Raw genomic sequence first — 15,120 nt, 5'->3', positions numbered from 1 at the left:
CGAGGAAGAGACGGCGGGAAGCGGCGCGGCGTCAAGACGACCTTTCGCCCTGAACACGTACAGGCGCGTCCCGCTGCCTCGGGAGGCGGCGGCGGCTGACGACACGGTCACCGGCCGGCCCCCCCCGCGCGCAGCGCCCGCCCCCCCGCCGCCATTTTGTGCCGGGCTGCCTCACACGGGACGCGGCGGAGCCTGCTCCGTCCCTGCCGCGCCTGCGCCCGGCTCCGCAGGCGCCTGCGCAGCCCCGCCCGAGCCCGCCGCGCCTGCGCCTGCGCCGGACAAGATGGCGGCCGGCCCCGGCCGGCAGCGGAGCGCGGGGACTGGGTACAACGGCGGTGCTGGAAAAGCTTCCTGTTCAAGTGAAAATCAGTTTATTGCACAAATAAAGGAGGGGCAGGCGGGTCCTTCCCCCCCCAGCGCTGTTCCCTCAGAAGCACCGTTGACGGCACCGTTTCCCCCTTCCCTTTTTTCCAGCAGCAGCTTCCCCCACCCCTCCCCTAGCAAAAAGAAGCGGAACGATGCTTTGACTTAAAAAATATGTCTTTAATGGGTGTGCTGAGGAGAGCAAAGAGGGGAGAGGGCTGTCCGGGCTCCGCTGGGGAGGGTTGGGGGGATGGGGGGGTGTCGCAGCCCCCTTGCCTCAGTCTGTGGACTCCAGCACAGACTCGCTGAGGGCCAGGTCCCAGTAGTGCTCTGCGCCGTGCTTCTTAAAGTGCTCCCGTGCCATGTTCTCCGTGGGGCACTGCTTAAATTTCATCTCACCGAAGCTGCGATCCTTTGCTGTGCCCTGGGGAGGAGAAAAGGGATATTTCTCCACAAGGCTGCCAGGGAAGGCGACAGAGGACACATCCCCAGTGCCTCAGGGAAACTGGGCATAAACCTTCTTCCCAGATGAAGGCATGACTAGTGCTGCTGCAGCCTAAGAAAGGCTCCAGGAAGCCCAAAAGCCCAAAGCCCCAAAACATTTTTACCTCAGCTGCTGCCAGGTGGGGCTGGTTTCTCCCCAGCCTAAGCTCCCTCAATACTGAACTGCACCCACAACTCACCTCCCAAACCAGAGAGCATTTATTTGTTTTCTTAATGGACTCCTCGTCAGACTCTTCATCATCTGAAAGCAATAAAACAACAAATCACTTCAGACTGAAAAGCAAAGGGAGAAGCCTCAGGGTTTCCTGTCCCCTCTGCACATCTTGCACTTACCCTCTCCCTTTGTGTTCGATGTTTGCTCGTCCCATTTTATTCGGTGAAGCATAAGACGTTTGAATTTCTTCTGTGCTTTGGGGCCTGGGGAAGAATTGAGACTCCCAAGTTGACAAGAACTCCCTTAACTTGCAATTTTCAGGTTTGAAAAAGCAGCAGAGCCAAATGATGCCCACAAGCACTTCCCAGCATGCCTGGGCATGGCAAGTGAGCGTGGCCAAGCTAATCCAGCGCTAACACCCCTAGGGTGGCTGAGCCTTTTTCCTGCATCTTTTGGCACAACACTCAGCTCTAGGGCACCTCAGAATTTCCTCCTGCCAAACACCTTCCAAAACTTCAGCAGAAACCATGAGGAACTGTGGCAGACCAAGAACTGCAGCTCTCCTTGCTCAAGGATTCCAGCCAAGAGCTTTTCCCTTCCACATGGACTGTGCTGGGGTTTCTCACTGGATTAGAGTGAGCTCCAACCTCATTAGAGCCACAATTAAGGGAGTTTTCTCACTTCCTTGCCTTTCCATCACCCTCAGCCAACACTTTGCATGGTAAATTTTGCTAGAGGCAAGCTTTTGAACGCTGAGCTGTTACCAAAGCCTGCCTATGAAGTGCTCACCTCCTTCTACCACCACCACGTTGACATCTTTGTGCAGAACCACCACACCTGTCAGGTAGAGCTGGCCAGCATTCGCCTCGATTTTGAATTTTTTGGCTGGATTGCTCAAGTTTCTGACCCTAAAGAAAAACAAAACAAAACAAAGCTAACCAACCAACCACCAAATGCTTGGGGAAAATCCAAACTACCCTCACCAAGCTAGGCCTCAGCTGGGTTCAGCATTTCCTCCTCCAGCACCTCAGGGCTTTAACCACATCTCAAGTTGACACTTTGTATTTGTTACTGGACTGCTCAGGGAGGTTGTGTCTTCCATTCCCATCTTATTTATAGATTCATAGAACCACAGAATGGTTTGGATTCAAAGGGACCTTAAAGATCATCCAGTTCCAACCCCATGCCATTGGCAGGACATCTCCCACTATGCTAGAACTGGACACAGCACTGCAGGTGAGGTCTCCCCAGAGCAGAGGGGCAGGATGCCCTCTATCCATCTCTGGCCACTCTTCTTCTGAATGCAGCCTAGGATGCCCTTGGCCCTCTGGGCTGCAAGTGCCTGTTGCTGGTTCCTGTCCAGTTCCTCACCCACCAGCACCCCCAAGCCCTTCTCTGTAGGGCTGCTCTCAATCTCATTATCCCCCAGCCTGGATTGAGATCCAGGATTGCTCCAACCCAGGTACAGGACCTTGCACTTCGACTTACTGAACCTCATGAGATTCTCTTCAGCCTACCTACCCAGGTCTCTCTGGCTGGCACCCTGGCTGCAGGATGAGCCATGGCTGAGAGCAGCCAGCCCTCACCTGTACACAGCTATGTGAACCCCCTGTGAAACATCTTCTTTCAGCTTTTTAACCTTCTTGGCTTTTCGCTGTTCTGCTGTCAGCTTCCTGGCAGCGTTTGCCTCTTCATGAGCTCTGCATGCAAACAGAGAGGCAGCCAGTAAGCAAAATGCAGTCTGCAACATACCTGGAAGGACACTGAAATGGATCCTCCTCTCCCATGTTCCATCATCCTAAAGCAGCTGCAATTCCTGCCCAGATTTCTCCCTGAATTAAAAGCAAGTGGGGTTTAAGCCAGTCCCCAGGCCTGTTCATCTTCTGTCTCTTCCCTGACAAAAGCTAACATCTACAAACTGTCCCATTGCTGAGAGACTTTGAGGCAACAGTAGTGAGGCAACTTGTGCAGCAGGATTGATTCTTCCCCTCCTGGGAGGGAGAGTAAATTCAAGCCCTGTAACGTAATAAAAGCTAAATAATCACTTAAATAATAAATCCACCTAAAAACAACCCCCAAAGTGGTACAATGTGCCACCTACTTCTGTCTCTTCGCCATCTGTGCTCTAACGTGAGCTTCCACCTTGGTTGGGTCTTGAACAGCTTCTGTGCCCAGCACTCTCATCAAGTTGGAGATTCTTACTGCAAGGAAAATTGGAGAGGAGCCATGGGAGGCTCCCCTTGGCCACTGCTTTGCTATGATCATGGAAGAGAACGCACTGGGTTGGAAGGGACCTCCAGAGGTCATCTAATGGTGCACAATGGTACAGCCCAGGAACACTGGGCAGGCTGGCAGGCTCATTAACCAACTCTATGGGTAAGTATTGGATGACACCAACACACTGATCTGTGCAATCCCATCCAGGCTGAGCTGCCTGGAGCATTCCCAACCAACACCCACACTTGCTCCAGTCTCCTGGTTTGATGGCTACAAGCCCCATGTCAGCCTGCAGCTTGCCTGCTGTAGGCATCACCTTACCTTTGGGCTCTGGTGGTGGCATCAGGCCCAGCCTGACTTTCTCTTGCAGCTCCTTTTGGGCTTCTCTCCGAGTCTGTCGCCGTAGTTTTTTCTGCTCTTTCTTGGTTAAATAAACACCCAGGGTCACTGGTGTGTCACTGTCCACTGGGAAGAGAAACGAGGAGAGATCAACACAAACCCTGCTTTTAGGAAGCAAGAGGAAACCACAACCATTACATTCCCCCCTCATGGACATGGTACTTAGTCCACGGTTCCCACCAGGGACATGGTGCTCGCAAGGTCTTTGCACCAAACACTGAAGCAGAACCACCAAGTTGGGGCTGTTTTTTTGACTGGAAAGCCAAATTCTGGTTCTCCACTCCCAGCCCCACCTGCTTGAAGAATTCAGTTTCACAGCGAAGTCACCCAAAACCCAGGAGGGTACCTGGTGGGCTGAGCTGTGCCGGGTGCTCCACGAGGTTTGTGATCCCGAAGTACTCGTCCCTCTTGGAGGATGTTCCACCTTTCCTAGAAAGGAGACAGCTGGGTGTCACTGCAAACCTCCCAGCTTCAGTTCCTGTGTTCCCTCAAACACAAACCCTGTAGAAAACCCAAGGCTGCCCTCAGGGCAGGGCTGACACCACACACAAACCCCTACTCAAAGCAGACAGCAGAGCCTCATGTGCTGACCTAGGTGTGTGTCCCCCCTGGAGTGTCCACCCATGGTTCCTGGCTTCCCACAACTCTACCAGGAACAAGACTTGTAGAAAACACTCATGCTTGGCCACTTGGGCACTCCCTGGCTCATCTGCAGCCCCGAGAAGCTCCCTGAGCTTCAGGCAATAAACGACTTACAAGTCGAGGCCGTTGGGGATGATGTAGGAGTCCCACCACTCGATCTCTGGGATCTCCCCCTCTTTCAGCTCTTTTTTTGGGGTGATAAGAGCCAGCTTGGTGGAGGTGTGGATCCCTGTCTTCCTGGCAGCCTGTGAAATCTCAGCCTGGAGCTTTTCTAGTTGAGCCTGAGAACATGGGAGAGGAAAACACCACAGAAAAGTCACTCCAAAATGGGATAACCTCCAGGAAAGAGCACAATTCTGTCTCCACCAACATGTTTCTGAAGCTGTCTGAAGCAGGCCACAGAAGAAACCACACAGGGCTCATGGCAGCTCTGAAACCTGCCCCAGATCTGATCCTAAATCACTGAGCTTTCTAGGGGCATGGAACAATCCCAAAGGAATGGTTCCCTGGCCATCATATTCCTGGATCTTTCTGTCTAATAATGCTCTTCTCTCCCCTTCTCCCCAAGAATTTGGGCATTTTATCCATGGTTCCCTCAAATCTCCTCCTCTGGAGCAAGCATTTCTGCAGGGAGAACCCCCAGCTGGGTCTGTTCTCGGGAGATTATTCACCATTTGTCAATATTTTTGCCTTTCAAAGGAACACCAGCTGCCAGAAAATGCTTTTTGTTCTGATTTGGACACTTCTCTGACAAAAAATACCTGAGGTGCCCTTACTAAAGGGTTTCTTGCTCACAGCTCCCTTCACCATCCCAGGAGAGCAGCCCCTCTGCACTCCTCTCAGTCATAGAATCATACAATCAACCAGGTTGGAAGAGACCTCCAAGATCATCCAGTCCAACCTATCACCCAGCCCTAAGCAATCAACCAGACCCTGGCACCAAGTGCCTCATCCAGGCTTCTCTTGAACGTCTCCAGGGATGGTGACTCCACCACTTCCCTGGGCAGCCCATTCCAATGGGCAATCTAGGAAGAACTTCCTCCTAACCCCCAGCCTATACCTCCCCCAGCACAACTTGAGACTGTGTCCTCTTGTTCTGCTGCTGGTTGCCTGGGAGAAAAGCCCAACCCCCACCTGCCTACAACCTCCCCTCAGGTAGTTGTAGACAGCAATGAGGTCTCCCCTGAGCCTCCTCTTCTCCAGGCTGAACACCCCCAGCTCCCTTACCTCTCCTCATAGGGTTTGTGTTCCAGACCCCTCCCCAGCTTCGTTGCCCTTCTCTGGACACCTTCCAGTACCTCAACATCTCTCTTGAATTGAGGAGCCCAGAACTGGACACAGCACTCAAGGTGTGGCCTGACCAGTGCTGAGCACAGGGGAAGAATAACCTCCTTTGACCTGCTGGCTACACTATTCCTGATCCAGACCAGGATGCCAGGGCAGGGCCTCAGGTACCTTCGTCCGCAACCTCTGGGCAATTTTCTCAAATTTGCCTTTTTCGTGGAACTTGAAGGTGCGCTTCTGCCGCTGGGCTGGGGTGATGGAGACCCGGGGGTCAAAGTAAGTGTTGGACTCCATGTCCTCCGAGGGCTTTTCTTTCAGCTGCTGCTTGAACTGCTCTCTCTTCACAGCTCTGATGTTGGCTTTTAAGGTTGGCATGCGGTGAGTCAACTCAATCTCTTTGCCAGTGGCATCAACAGTTCGGCCTTGCTCATCCAAGATCAGTGGTGTGGGTTTTGTCTGATCCTTCAGCTCCACTTTCCTGAGGTAAAAAAAAAACCAAACCAAAAAAAAAACCACACAAAAAAAAAAACAACAAACCAGAGAGAACGTGTTGCTCTGCTCAGCTTTTAATGCATTAACCCAATGGGAACGTGCGGTTGGGTAAGCACCAAACCAGTCCACCACCTGCAAAAGCCTCCTCCGAATGTTAAAGCTTAGAATGGTTTGGGTAGGGAGTTCCAACCCCTTGCCATGGGCAGGGACATCTCCACCAGCACAGGTTGCTCAAGGCCTCAACCAACCTGGCCTTGAACACTTTGAAGGAGGAGGCATCCACAACCTCCCTGGGCAGCCTGTTCCAGGCTCTCCCCCACCCTCCCTGTCAAGAATTTCTTCCTCCTCTCCAGCCTCTCTCCCACCCTCCCTGTCAAGAATTTCTTCCTCCTCTCCAGCCTCTCTCCCACCCTCCCTGTCAAGAATTTCTTCCTCCTCTCCAGCCTCAATCTCTCCTCTCCCAGCTCAAAGCCATTGTCCCTCATCCTGTCACTCCAAGCCCCTGTCAAAAGTCCCTCCTCAGCTCTCCTGGGGCCCATTAAGCTGCTGCAAGGCTGCTCTGAGGTTATCCTGGAGCCTTCTCTTCACCAGGCTGAACAGCCCCAACTCTCCCAAGCCTGTCTCCACAGGGTTGGTTCTCTAGCTGCTGATCATCTTTGTGGCCTCCTCTGGGCCCTCTCCTGCAGTTCTTATGCGGGGGGGAACCCTTTGGTCAGACCTTCCCCCAGCGTTTCGGTGCCAGCTCCTCAGGGATACAGAGCAAGCAGCAGTACTCACGGCGGTGCGATGCCCATGGCGTGCAGGTTGGCGAGCCCCACCATGTTGGCATTGCCAATCAGCCCTGGTTTGAGGGCCAGCTGGGCCTGGATCCGGGCCTGCAGCTCTGCAGCCTTCCTGGCCTTCTCGATGGCGTCGTTCATGAAGGTGGCTGCCTGTGAGGGCTGGATGGTGTTGCCGATGGGGAGCCGCTCGGACTGCGAGGAGGAAGAGATTTTGGGCTGTTGACAGAGGAGGAAATCTGTTATGTTCCTCTCCCAGCACACCCACGTGTGACACTGGGGGACAACAAGGTGCCCTGGAGACAGAATGTGCCCTGGTGGCCAAGAAGGCTACAGTGGTCTGCTGGGGGCATTCAGAAGATAGCGGCCAGCAGGCCAAGGGAGGATCTCCTGCCCCTCTGCTCTGCCATGGGGAGACCTCATCTGGAGGGCTGGGGCCAGTGCTGGGCTCCCCAGTTGCAGAGGGATTGAGAGCTACTGGACAGAGTCCAGAGGAGGCTGGGAAGCTGCCGAGGAGCCTGGAGCAGCTCTGTGAGGAGCAAAGGCTGAGAGCCCTGGGGCTGAGAGCCTGCAGAAGAGCAGCCCCAGAGGGGATCTGATCGAAGCTCAGCAAGAGCTAAAGGGTGCAAGAGGCCAGGGCCAGACTCTGCTCAGTGGTGCCTAAGGACAGGGAAAGGGGCACAAATGACCCCAGGAGGCTCCATCTGAGCATGAGGAGAAAATTCTCTGGTGTGAGGGTGCTGGAAGCCTAGAGAAGGCTGCCCAGAGAGGTTGTGGTTTCCTTGTCTGGAGAGCTTCCAACTCCCCATGGCCATTGTGATTCCGGGCAAGCTGCTGTGGGTGCCCTGCTGGAGCAGAGGGTTTGGAGGAGACGATCTCCAGAAGTCCCTCTTCCCACCCTCACCATGCTGGGATTGGGGGATTCTGTAACCAGGGAGCACAGACTCTGCCCACTGCTGCCCAGCAGGTACCTGTGGTGCTGGGGGACTGATGAAACTGAGCTGCTTTTTCCTCTCCTCAATCTGCCGGGTGGCTGCTTCCATCATCTGTTTGATCTGTGGGAAGAAAACAGGACAGTGAATTTTATTCCCTGGCCAGTGAACTTTTATTCCTTCTACTGAAGGAGACGAGGAGTACTCAGCACCCTCTTAAAGCTGCAAATGCATCTGAGCAGGCTTAGTGCAAACAGAATTGTGTGGAACTGCTCTTAAACAACAACCTCCAGCTGCAGAGAGAATCTCACAGCACAGACACTCTCCACCAAGACCTTTTAGTCTGGTTTAAGTGAAGATCCAAAGTCTTCCCACTCAAACCCTTTGCACTATCACTACCCCAATGCACAAAGAGCAGTGAAAGCAACACAGGCAACGACTGCAGCAGGCAGGAGACTCTCAGAAGCATCTCAGCATTTTCCTGCTCAGCTTGTGGCACAGTTGAACCATGCTGGCATCAAGATCTCTGGGGCACAGCCTGCTTAGACTGACCTGCAGCTTGGTTAGCATCCCAGGGCTCTCTGAAGGCGGGCCTGGAATGACCTCTGGCTCATCCTCCACCTCCTCAAATCGTGGTATACGCCGCTTCTTGATGCCGGAGGATTCCTTGGATACCTCAGAGTCATCACCAAACACATCCTGATGGAACAGAAAGAGAAAATTTGGGTTAGAACTACAGCGTTCTCCTCACATGTTTTTAGGTGAAAAACCATCAAGATTTGGCTCTGGGACAGTCATGGTGGCTCAGTTTGCAGAGCAGCACTTGCAGGCTCGTTTACTGCTAATCCCATATGAAACCCATGCCCCCCAGAGAAGCATCACTGCTGATCATTCAAGAGTGGGAAAGACAGGAGACATCACAGGGACAGGCCTGTGGAAAAGCCACCACTGCTCCTACAGGTGGCCAATGTTTTTTGGCACTGAGGTTGTATAAGGTCTCACTAAGCCAGCTGGAGAAATGGAAAAAGCCTGCCCTGAGTTGGCCTGACAGGGCTAAAATGGTTTCCAGGTCCTCCACCAACCTCAGAGAGCGTGGTGAAGTAAGCTGGAGAACAAGCCCTACAAGGAACAGCTGAGAGAGCTGGGGCTGTTCAGCCTAGAGAAAAGGAGGCCAAGGGGGAGGCCTTCTTGGCTCTCTACAATTCCCTGAAGGAGGCTGGGGCCATCTTGGGGTTGGTCTCTTCTCCCAAGGAACAAATGATAAGACAAGAGGAAATGAGCTCAAGTTGCCCCAGGGGAGGTTTTATGTTGGACATGAGGAACAATTTCTGCCCCTTGAGGGTTGTCAAGGCCTGGCCTGGGCAGTCTAAGTCCCTAGAGGGGTTTGAAAGTTGAGGAGATGTGCTGAGTGCCATGGTTTGGTGGTGTCCTGACAGTCCTAGGGCAGGGCTTGGACCCTGTGATCTGCAAGCTCTCTTCCAACCCAAACCATTCCATGATTGTAAGCTGTGCTGGCCTACCAAATCCCAGACCCAGGGTGGGTTGGGACACCCCTGCAGCACTGCTTCACTCTCGAGCTGGGATCAAAAGACTGCTCCCAAACCAAGCTGCTCAGCTCAAAGGCAGAGCAACAACCATGCCGACAGATCCCATGCAGCATGAGGGTCAGGAAAACAAAGATGAGGTGGGGTTTATGTGGAGCTCTGGTCCATCTTGTGAGGTTGTGGATGTCATCTGGTCAGTGCCTGATTTTTCTAGGGTCAGCTGAGTCTGTCCATGCCACTCTGTGTGACTGGAGTGTGAGTGTGTCAAGGTGTTATTGGAAAAGAAAACAATACACACCGGTTGTAAGCGTTAGTTGCAATCCCTTCTTCCACTATAACGGCTCATATCCTACAAGGACACTTCCTCATCCACAGGTACTTCTTGGAAAACCTACAAGTTCAAGAGAAAGGACTTGCCCATAGTATAAAGTGTGTAAACCATTCCGTTTTACTTCCTGAAACTTCCCAAGCAACGACCTACCCCATGAGATTTAACCAAGGAGAGAAGCAGGAGGCCAAGCAGTGTGCTGAAGGCAGCCAACACCATCAGCAAGAGGCAGCAGGGATTAATCCACTGCTGGGTGCTAGCTGTGAAAGTAGAAAAATCACCTTAAACACCTGCACTGGGGACAGGGGTCTGTCTGTGAGGATAATTGGGATCTGACAGCCTCACTAGAGCAGTTCGTGTTACAGCGTGGTCAGGACAGGTCTAGATCTTGATGAAACCTCCAAGAAAAGGTAGTTCTGGAGAGAAGAGCTGCTGCTTTGGCAGCCTGCCCCCATGCTAGGAGGAAGGGAAGAGAAGAGGATTATCTGCTTTGCTGCTTCCCACTCCTGCTGTTGGGTTTAGCTGGAAAGCTGAGAAGACCATCAGCCATCTGCAGCCACGTGAGATGCCCCAGAGGATGCTTCCCTGGAGAAGAATCACCGAGTGCACAGCCAGTCCCATCCCTGCTCTGCTAGCCTGAGAGGTCCCCTCTGCTCCCTCCCCTCCCACTGTCCTGCAGCCATGGCCAGGAGAAAGAGGAGAGGATGAGGCAGCCTAAAAGAGGGCATGAACTGAATTCCACTTGTGAAAGAGGTGGGATCCACGCACGCTGGGGCTGCAAGAGTTACTCTGCCCCCTGCAATCCTGCCCCCACCAAGCACCAAGGGATTGATGATGTCCCTTCCTCTGTCATCTCCTCAAAGAGCTCAGAAGCAACAGGGGCCAAAGGCAGCAGTAAGGATGCCCCAGTCCTCACCAAGCCCTCACTTTCCACCAGCTCAGTGGCAGCTCAGCCAGGGTGTGGCTGTGCCAGTTCTGCAGGAAGCTGTTTTAATGCAGCATTCTGGGTTAAGCAGACCTAAGGAGACTCTTCGTGGCACTGGTTAAAGCTTCAGAAAGACACTGAGTTTCTCAACAGAAAATCATGGAGGCAGCTGGCAGCTCCCAGCACACTGAAGTGATCCAAATCCTGACCAGGATTTTTCTGGCTCACTGAGGTTGAGCACTGACTAAAACTGATACAGATTGTCATGGAACAGGAACCTCAGGAGCGAAAGGGAACTCCCTGTATAAAGAGGGAGCAGGATGAAGAGAGGCCATGAGGTAATTAACCTTGTGTTACAAGAGGGGTTGTCAAAAATCATTCTCTGTTGACTGAGGATGGAAAAAGAGGATGAAACCCCAGTGGATCACAAGGCACAGAGCCCAAAGCACTGGGCTGGCAGAGTGAAACATGCTGTGAGTGCACAAGGAAGAGCAAGAAGTTGGCAAGAAGCTGGGCTGGTAATAAAAGGAAACGGAGAGATGGAGCCCTGTGAGGTGACTCTGCTGGTAAGCTCATTAAGGAAGTCAAAAGCCCAAGTTTCCACCTTGGTGGCCACCAAGGAGAACATGACACTGCCTCAGGGAAGAGAACCAGAAAGGCCAAGGCTCACACACTTCATCATGGAGAAAAGTCTTTTCTCTTGAACTTGAAGCATTACGAGATGTACCTCTCCGGAAGAGGAAAGTGTGGCAGAGTCTCAAGCGCTGCCTCCACAGCCACCAAACCACAGGAGAAGAGAAAAAAAAAAAAAAAAAACAACACAAAAAACCAAACCAAACCAAATCAAACCAAAGAGCAAAGCAAGGGAATGCTCAATAATCACCTTCAGCTCTCGCTTGCGGCTGCGGTCGCTGTTGGATTTGGAGTGCCTGGAGCTGCGACCTTCTTCCACCGCCTCGAAGAGCTTGTCCACGAAGCGCAGCGTGGAGTCGTCCAGGAAAGGCTTGAGGTGGTCTGGAGAAGAGCAGAGCTCGTTTAGAGAGGCTCCTCCAAAGCTGCAAAACCCTGACTCTCAGTGGATTCAACCTCGCCAACACAGCAGGGGCTGGGACCTGGGCTCTGGAGGCCTCTGGGATCACAGAATGCCCAGATCCCAGCATGGTGAGGTCAGAAGGGACCTCTGGAGATCATCTCCCCCTGCTCTAGCAGGGCACCCACCAGCAGCTTGCCCAGGAGCATGATGCCCATGGCAGGTTGGAAGCTCTCCAGACAAGGAGACTCCACAACCTCCCTGGGCAGCCTGCTCCAGGGCTTCAGCACCCTCACACCAAACAACTTTCTCCTCACACTCAGATGGAACTTCCTGGGCTCCAGTTTGTGCCCCATGCCCCTGGTCCTGTTCCTGGGCACCACTGAGAAGATCCCAGCCCCATCCTCTTCCCCACCCCCCAGCCCCTTTAGCTCCTGCTGAGCACTGATCAGATCCCCTCTGGGGCTGCTCTTCTCCAGCCTCTCACCCTTTGCTCCTCACAGAGCTGCTCAAGGTCCCTCAGCAGCTTCTCAGCCTCCATTGGACTCTGTCCAGTAGCTCCCAGTCTCTCTGCAACTGGGAAGCAGAGCACTGGCCCCAGCACTCCAGATGAGGCCTCCCCAGGGCAGAGCAGAAGGGCAGGAGATCCTCCCTTGGCCTGCTGGCCACAATCTTCTGAATGCCCCCAGCAGAGCCTTGGGGCCTCCTTGGCCATGAGGGCACCTTCCTGGCTCCTGGGCACCTTGCTGCTCCCCAGCACTCCCAGGTCCTTCTCTGTGGAGCTGTTTCCCAGCAGGTCACCTCTTCCCCTGTACTGCTGCAGGAGGTTGTTCCTCCCCAAGGGCAGGACCCTCCCCTCACCCTGGTTGAGCCTCTTGAGGTTCCTCTCCCCAGCTCTCCAGCCTGGCCAGGCCTGGCTGAATGGCAGCACAGCCTGACAGGAGGCCTCTGTCAGGAGCTTTAAACTCTGAATTGAGTGCAGGCCTTGCCTAAAAAAAATGAGATCTCTACTGTCACCAAAAAACCAAAAGGCAGCCAGTGATGAAATGATCACTTCTAGGTCCTTCAGAAAAAGGAGCCTTGAAGTCGTTGTTACCTCCCCAGGTTCTGTAACACATCCCAAAGCTTCTGATCGTGTCTCACCTGTCTGTGGATTTGCCTATCCTCACCAAGTCACCTCTGTGTGTGTGTACCCCTGCAGGCAGGCTCTAGAGCTTCCAGCTTTGGGGAGGTTTGGTTTGGTTTTTATCAAACCACCTCGACGCAAACCAGATTTCACACCTCCGAGGGTGGCACATTTGCCCCTCTGCCACCACCAGCAACCAAACCATGATCTGTGCTTCCAGGAAGAGAGGGAGCGAGTTGAAACCTAACTTGAGGGATTTCTGTGCACCTATTTGCTCCATCAAGGGCTCTCAGCACCCCTCTGTGGAACCTACCAGCTGCTTTCTTTTTGTCCATGCCCTTTCCAACGCAGTTCAGAGCTGCGGTGACCACGGTGGGCTCCGAGAAGCCCAGGACTCGCTTCACTGTCTTCTCGATCCATGGTTTCAGCTCATCCAGTTCCCTTTTGGAAAGTGACATCTTTGCCAGGAGCTGAACTCAAATTATTTAACTTGTACCTGCAAAAAAAAAAAAAAAAAAAAAAGCCACGAACTGGTAAAATCAAGCACGAGGTTATCCCCACTTCAGTGCCACGCTCTTCTCCTTGAGAAACCAGCTCCTGGAAGTGATTGCTCTCTTATTTTAAAGCCACCAATCTACAACTCCAGGAGGAAGGGCCACAGCAGCAGCATCTCTGTGGAAGGAAACCCTGAACTTCCTACATCCCTCCAGCTTTCCCTCATGGAGAAGGGAAGGATCCACACAGTGGGCACCGTTTGGGGAACTCCCTGTCAGGCTCCGCTTTCATGCGTGGATCCACCACAAATGGGACAAGAAGGTTTGGTCTCAGGGTGTCCTTTCATGCTTTGGGGTACTCCTTCAGGCCTCAGGGTGTCACTTCAAGCCTCAGAGTTCCTCTCAGAACTTCTCTCAGTCCCTTTTGGGGCTGTTTGGGCCAGTTACTCAAGGCCGACTGACCTCAAGACCCAGAAGCCTGAGCTCTACGGGTTCAGAAATCAGTTTTGGCAACATTAATAACCCTTCACACACACAAAAACCTCCCTCAGCCTTAATCCCCTTCCTCTGAAGTTCACAAACAACTTTGAGCACATTTCTGTTTCACTTGGCACCTAAAGCCTCACCAAGCACCCAGCTGCCTCTCTTTTTCCTGCTTAAACCAGTCACCAGCAGCAGAGGTGAACCCCAAACGCTTCGTTTTTCAAGGCAAAACTTACTGGCTGTTAATCTGGAGTGGGTCTTGCACCACCAGCCACAGGCTGCAGAAGCAACAACGTTTAATTACGTGCCCAGGTTCTTAATCTCATTTGGAAAGCTCCTTGAGCTGGAAACAGGAGAAAATCTTCTTAAGGAAATATGTTTGACCCCAGCATGCTTCCCCACATGGAAAGGCCTTGATGGTGACATGGGGTTGTTTTAAAATAAACACGAGCAAACGCGGTTAAAATTCCTCAAACAATGAAGGAAGAAGCTGGGTGTCAGTGCTAACAAAGCCCTTCTCAACCCACGAGCTGCAAAAAGCAGTCAGAAGAGGTAAATCCACAGGTTAAAGCCAGCAACAAGCAACTCACACTCCCTTTGGAGAGCTTGTTCCTCTCTGCAGCCTAAAATCGCCACACCTTCCTACTTCTTACAGCAGTGTTTTCCTCTAAATCTATTCCAGTTAGCCCCAAATACAGCCCAAACCCATGTTATTACAGCATTTCCCCTCTGAATTGTGACTTTGCAGCATAAACACTTCAGGAGAAAGCCAGAAAGCCATGATAAGTGGAATAATTAATTACTGCAATTAGGGATCAATATTTGTGCACAATTAAACCCATAACTTGTACGACTAGCACTTGTTTCAACCTATTTAATTTCAGCTTCCATAACCTATCAAGGGCTGACTAAGGAGCAGAACAGGTTTACTGCTGTTTCACTCGGGATATCAGAAGCCAGTGCCTGGAGGGAACGGCTGCAGCAGCACCCCCAAGGCATCAACGAGGCACCCGGTGAGGTAATAAAACCTAGGGAAGGTTTTACATATCTGTCTACGGGCACTAACCATCGTCACTACGTGACTTCCCGAAAGGGCGAGGACCTGAGAGCGATGCTCCCGCGGCGCCAAAACGTTTACCTTCAGGGATGAAAATTAACATCAAGAGTTCAGCTTCCCCACGTAAAAGAAGCCTGGCTGAAGGCAGAACCCTCACGGAGGCTCCGGCCCCGGGAAGAGGCCAGAGCACAGCACAAGGACGCGGCTGCGCCGCCACCGAAAGGATAGGGAGCCTCGATATCCGCAGAGCCCGCTCGCCTACCGTACGGCCCCAGCTCCATATCGCTACACCGGAGGTGGCAGCTCCATCCGGCCCGCTTCTCCTCTGCTAACCCCAGAGCTACGAGCAGAGCCCCGGCCCGGGCCG

General features: G+C 52.9%; 1 protein-coding gene across 2 annotated transcripts; it reads right to left on the bottom strand.

Moving 5' to 3' along the window:
* Positions 1-640: 640 nt before the first annotated feature.
* PRPF3 (pre-mRNA processing factor 3) lies at positions 641-13,991 on the bottom strand. Of its 2 annotated transcripts, XM_054396978.1 has the most exons (16): positions 13,933-13,991; positions 13,033-13,215; positions 11,447-11,577; positions 8,319-8,465; positions 7,806-7,889; positions 6,833-7,053; positions 5,735-6,041; positions 4,394-4,560; positions 3,984-4,066; positions 3,560-3,703; positions 3,123-3,222; positions 2,608-2,721; positions 1,811-1,929; positions 1,201-1,284; positions 1,047-1,108; positions 641-787 (listed from the first exon to the last, which is right to left on the bottom strand). In XM_054396978.1, the coding sequence occupies exons 2-16, from the start codon at positions 13,175-13,177 to the stop codon at positions 641-643; spliced, it is 2,055 nt and encodes a 684-aa protein (XP_054252953.1). In that variant the 5' UTR covers positions 13,178-13,215; positions 13,933-13,991. The 2 variants fall into 2 exon arrangements, with proteins under 2 accessions (XP_054252953.1, XP_054252954.1); XM_054396979.1 differs by lacking the exon at positions 641-787 and having other exon boundaries at positions 1,071-1,108; positions 2,661-2,721.
* Positions 13,992-15,120: the final 1,129 nt, after the last annotated feature.

This window comes from Indicator indicator, chromosome 40, assembly GCF_027791375.1.
Source record: "Indicator indicator isolate 239-I01 chromosome 40, UM_Iind_1.1, whole genome shotgun sequence".
In the NCBI taxonomy this organism is placed as follows: domain Eukaryota; kingdom Metazoa; phylum Chordata; class Aves; order Piciformes; family Indicatoridae; genus Indicator; species Indicator indicator.
Note: the sequence above shows the minus strand (reverse complement) of the source record. Positions and strands in the feature narration are given on the sequence as shown.

Coding starts and splice junctions, on each gene's coding strand:
- PRPF3 (XM_054396978.1), bottom strand. CDS start 13,177: ATGTCACTTTCCAAAAGGGAACTGGATGAGCTGAAACCATGGATCGAG. Junction 6,042..6,832: donor GCCATGGGCATCGCACCGCC/GTGAGTACTGCT, acceptor TTTTTACCTCAG/GAAAGTGGAGCTGAAGGATC. Junction 1,930..2,607: donor GTTCACATAGCTGTGTACAG/GTGAGGGCTGGC, acceptor GTTTTTCTTTAG/GGTCAGAAACTTGAGCAATC.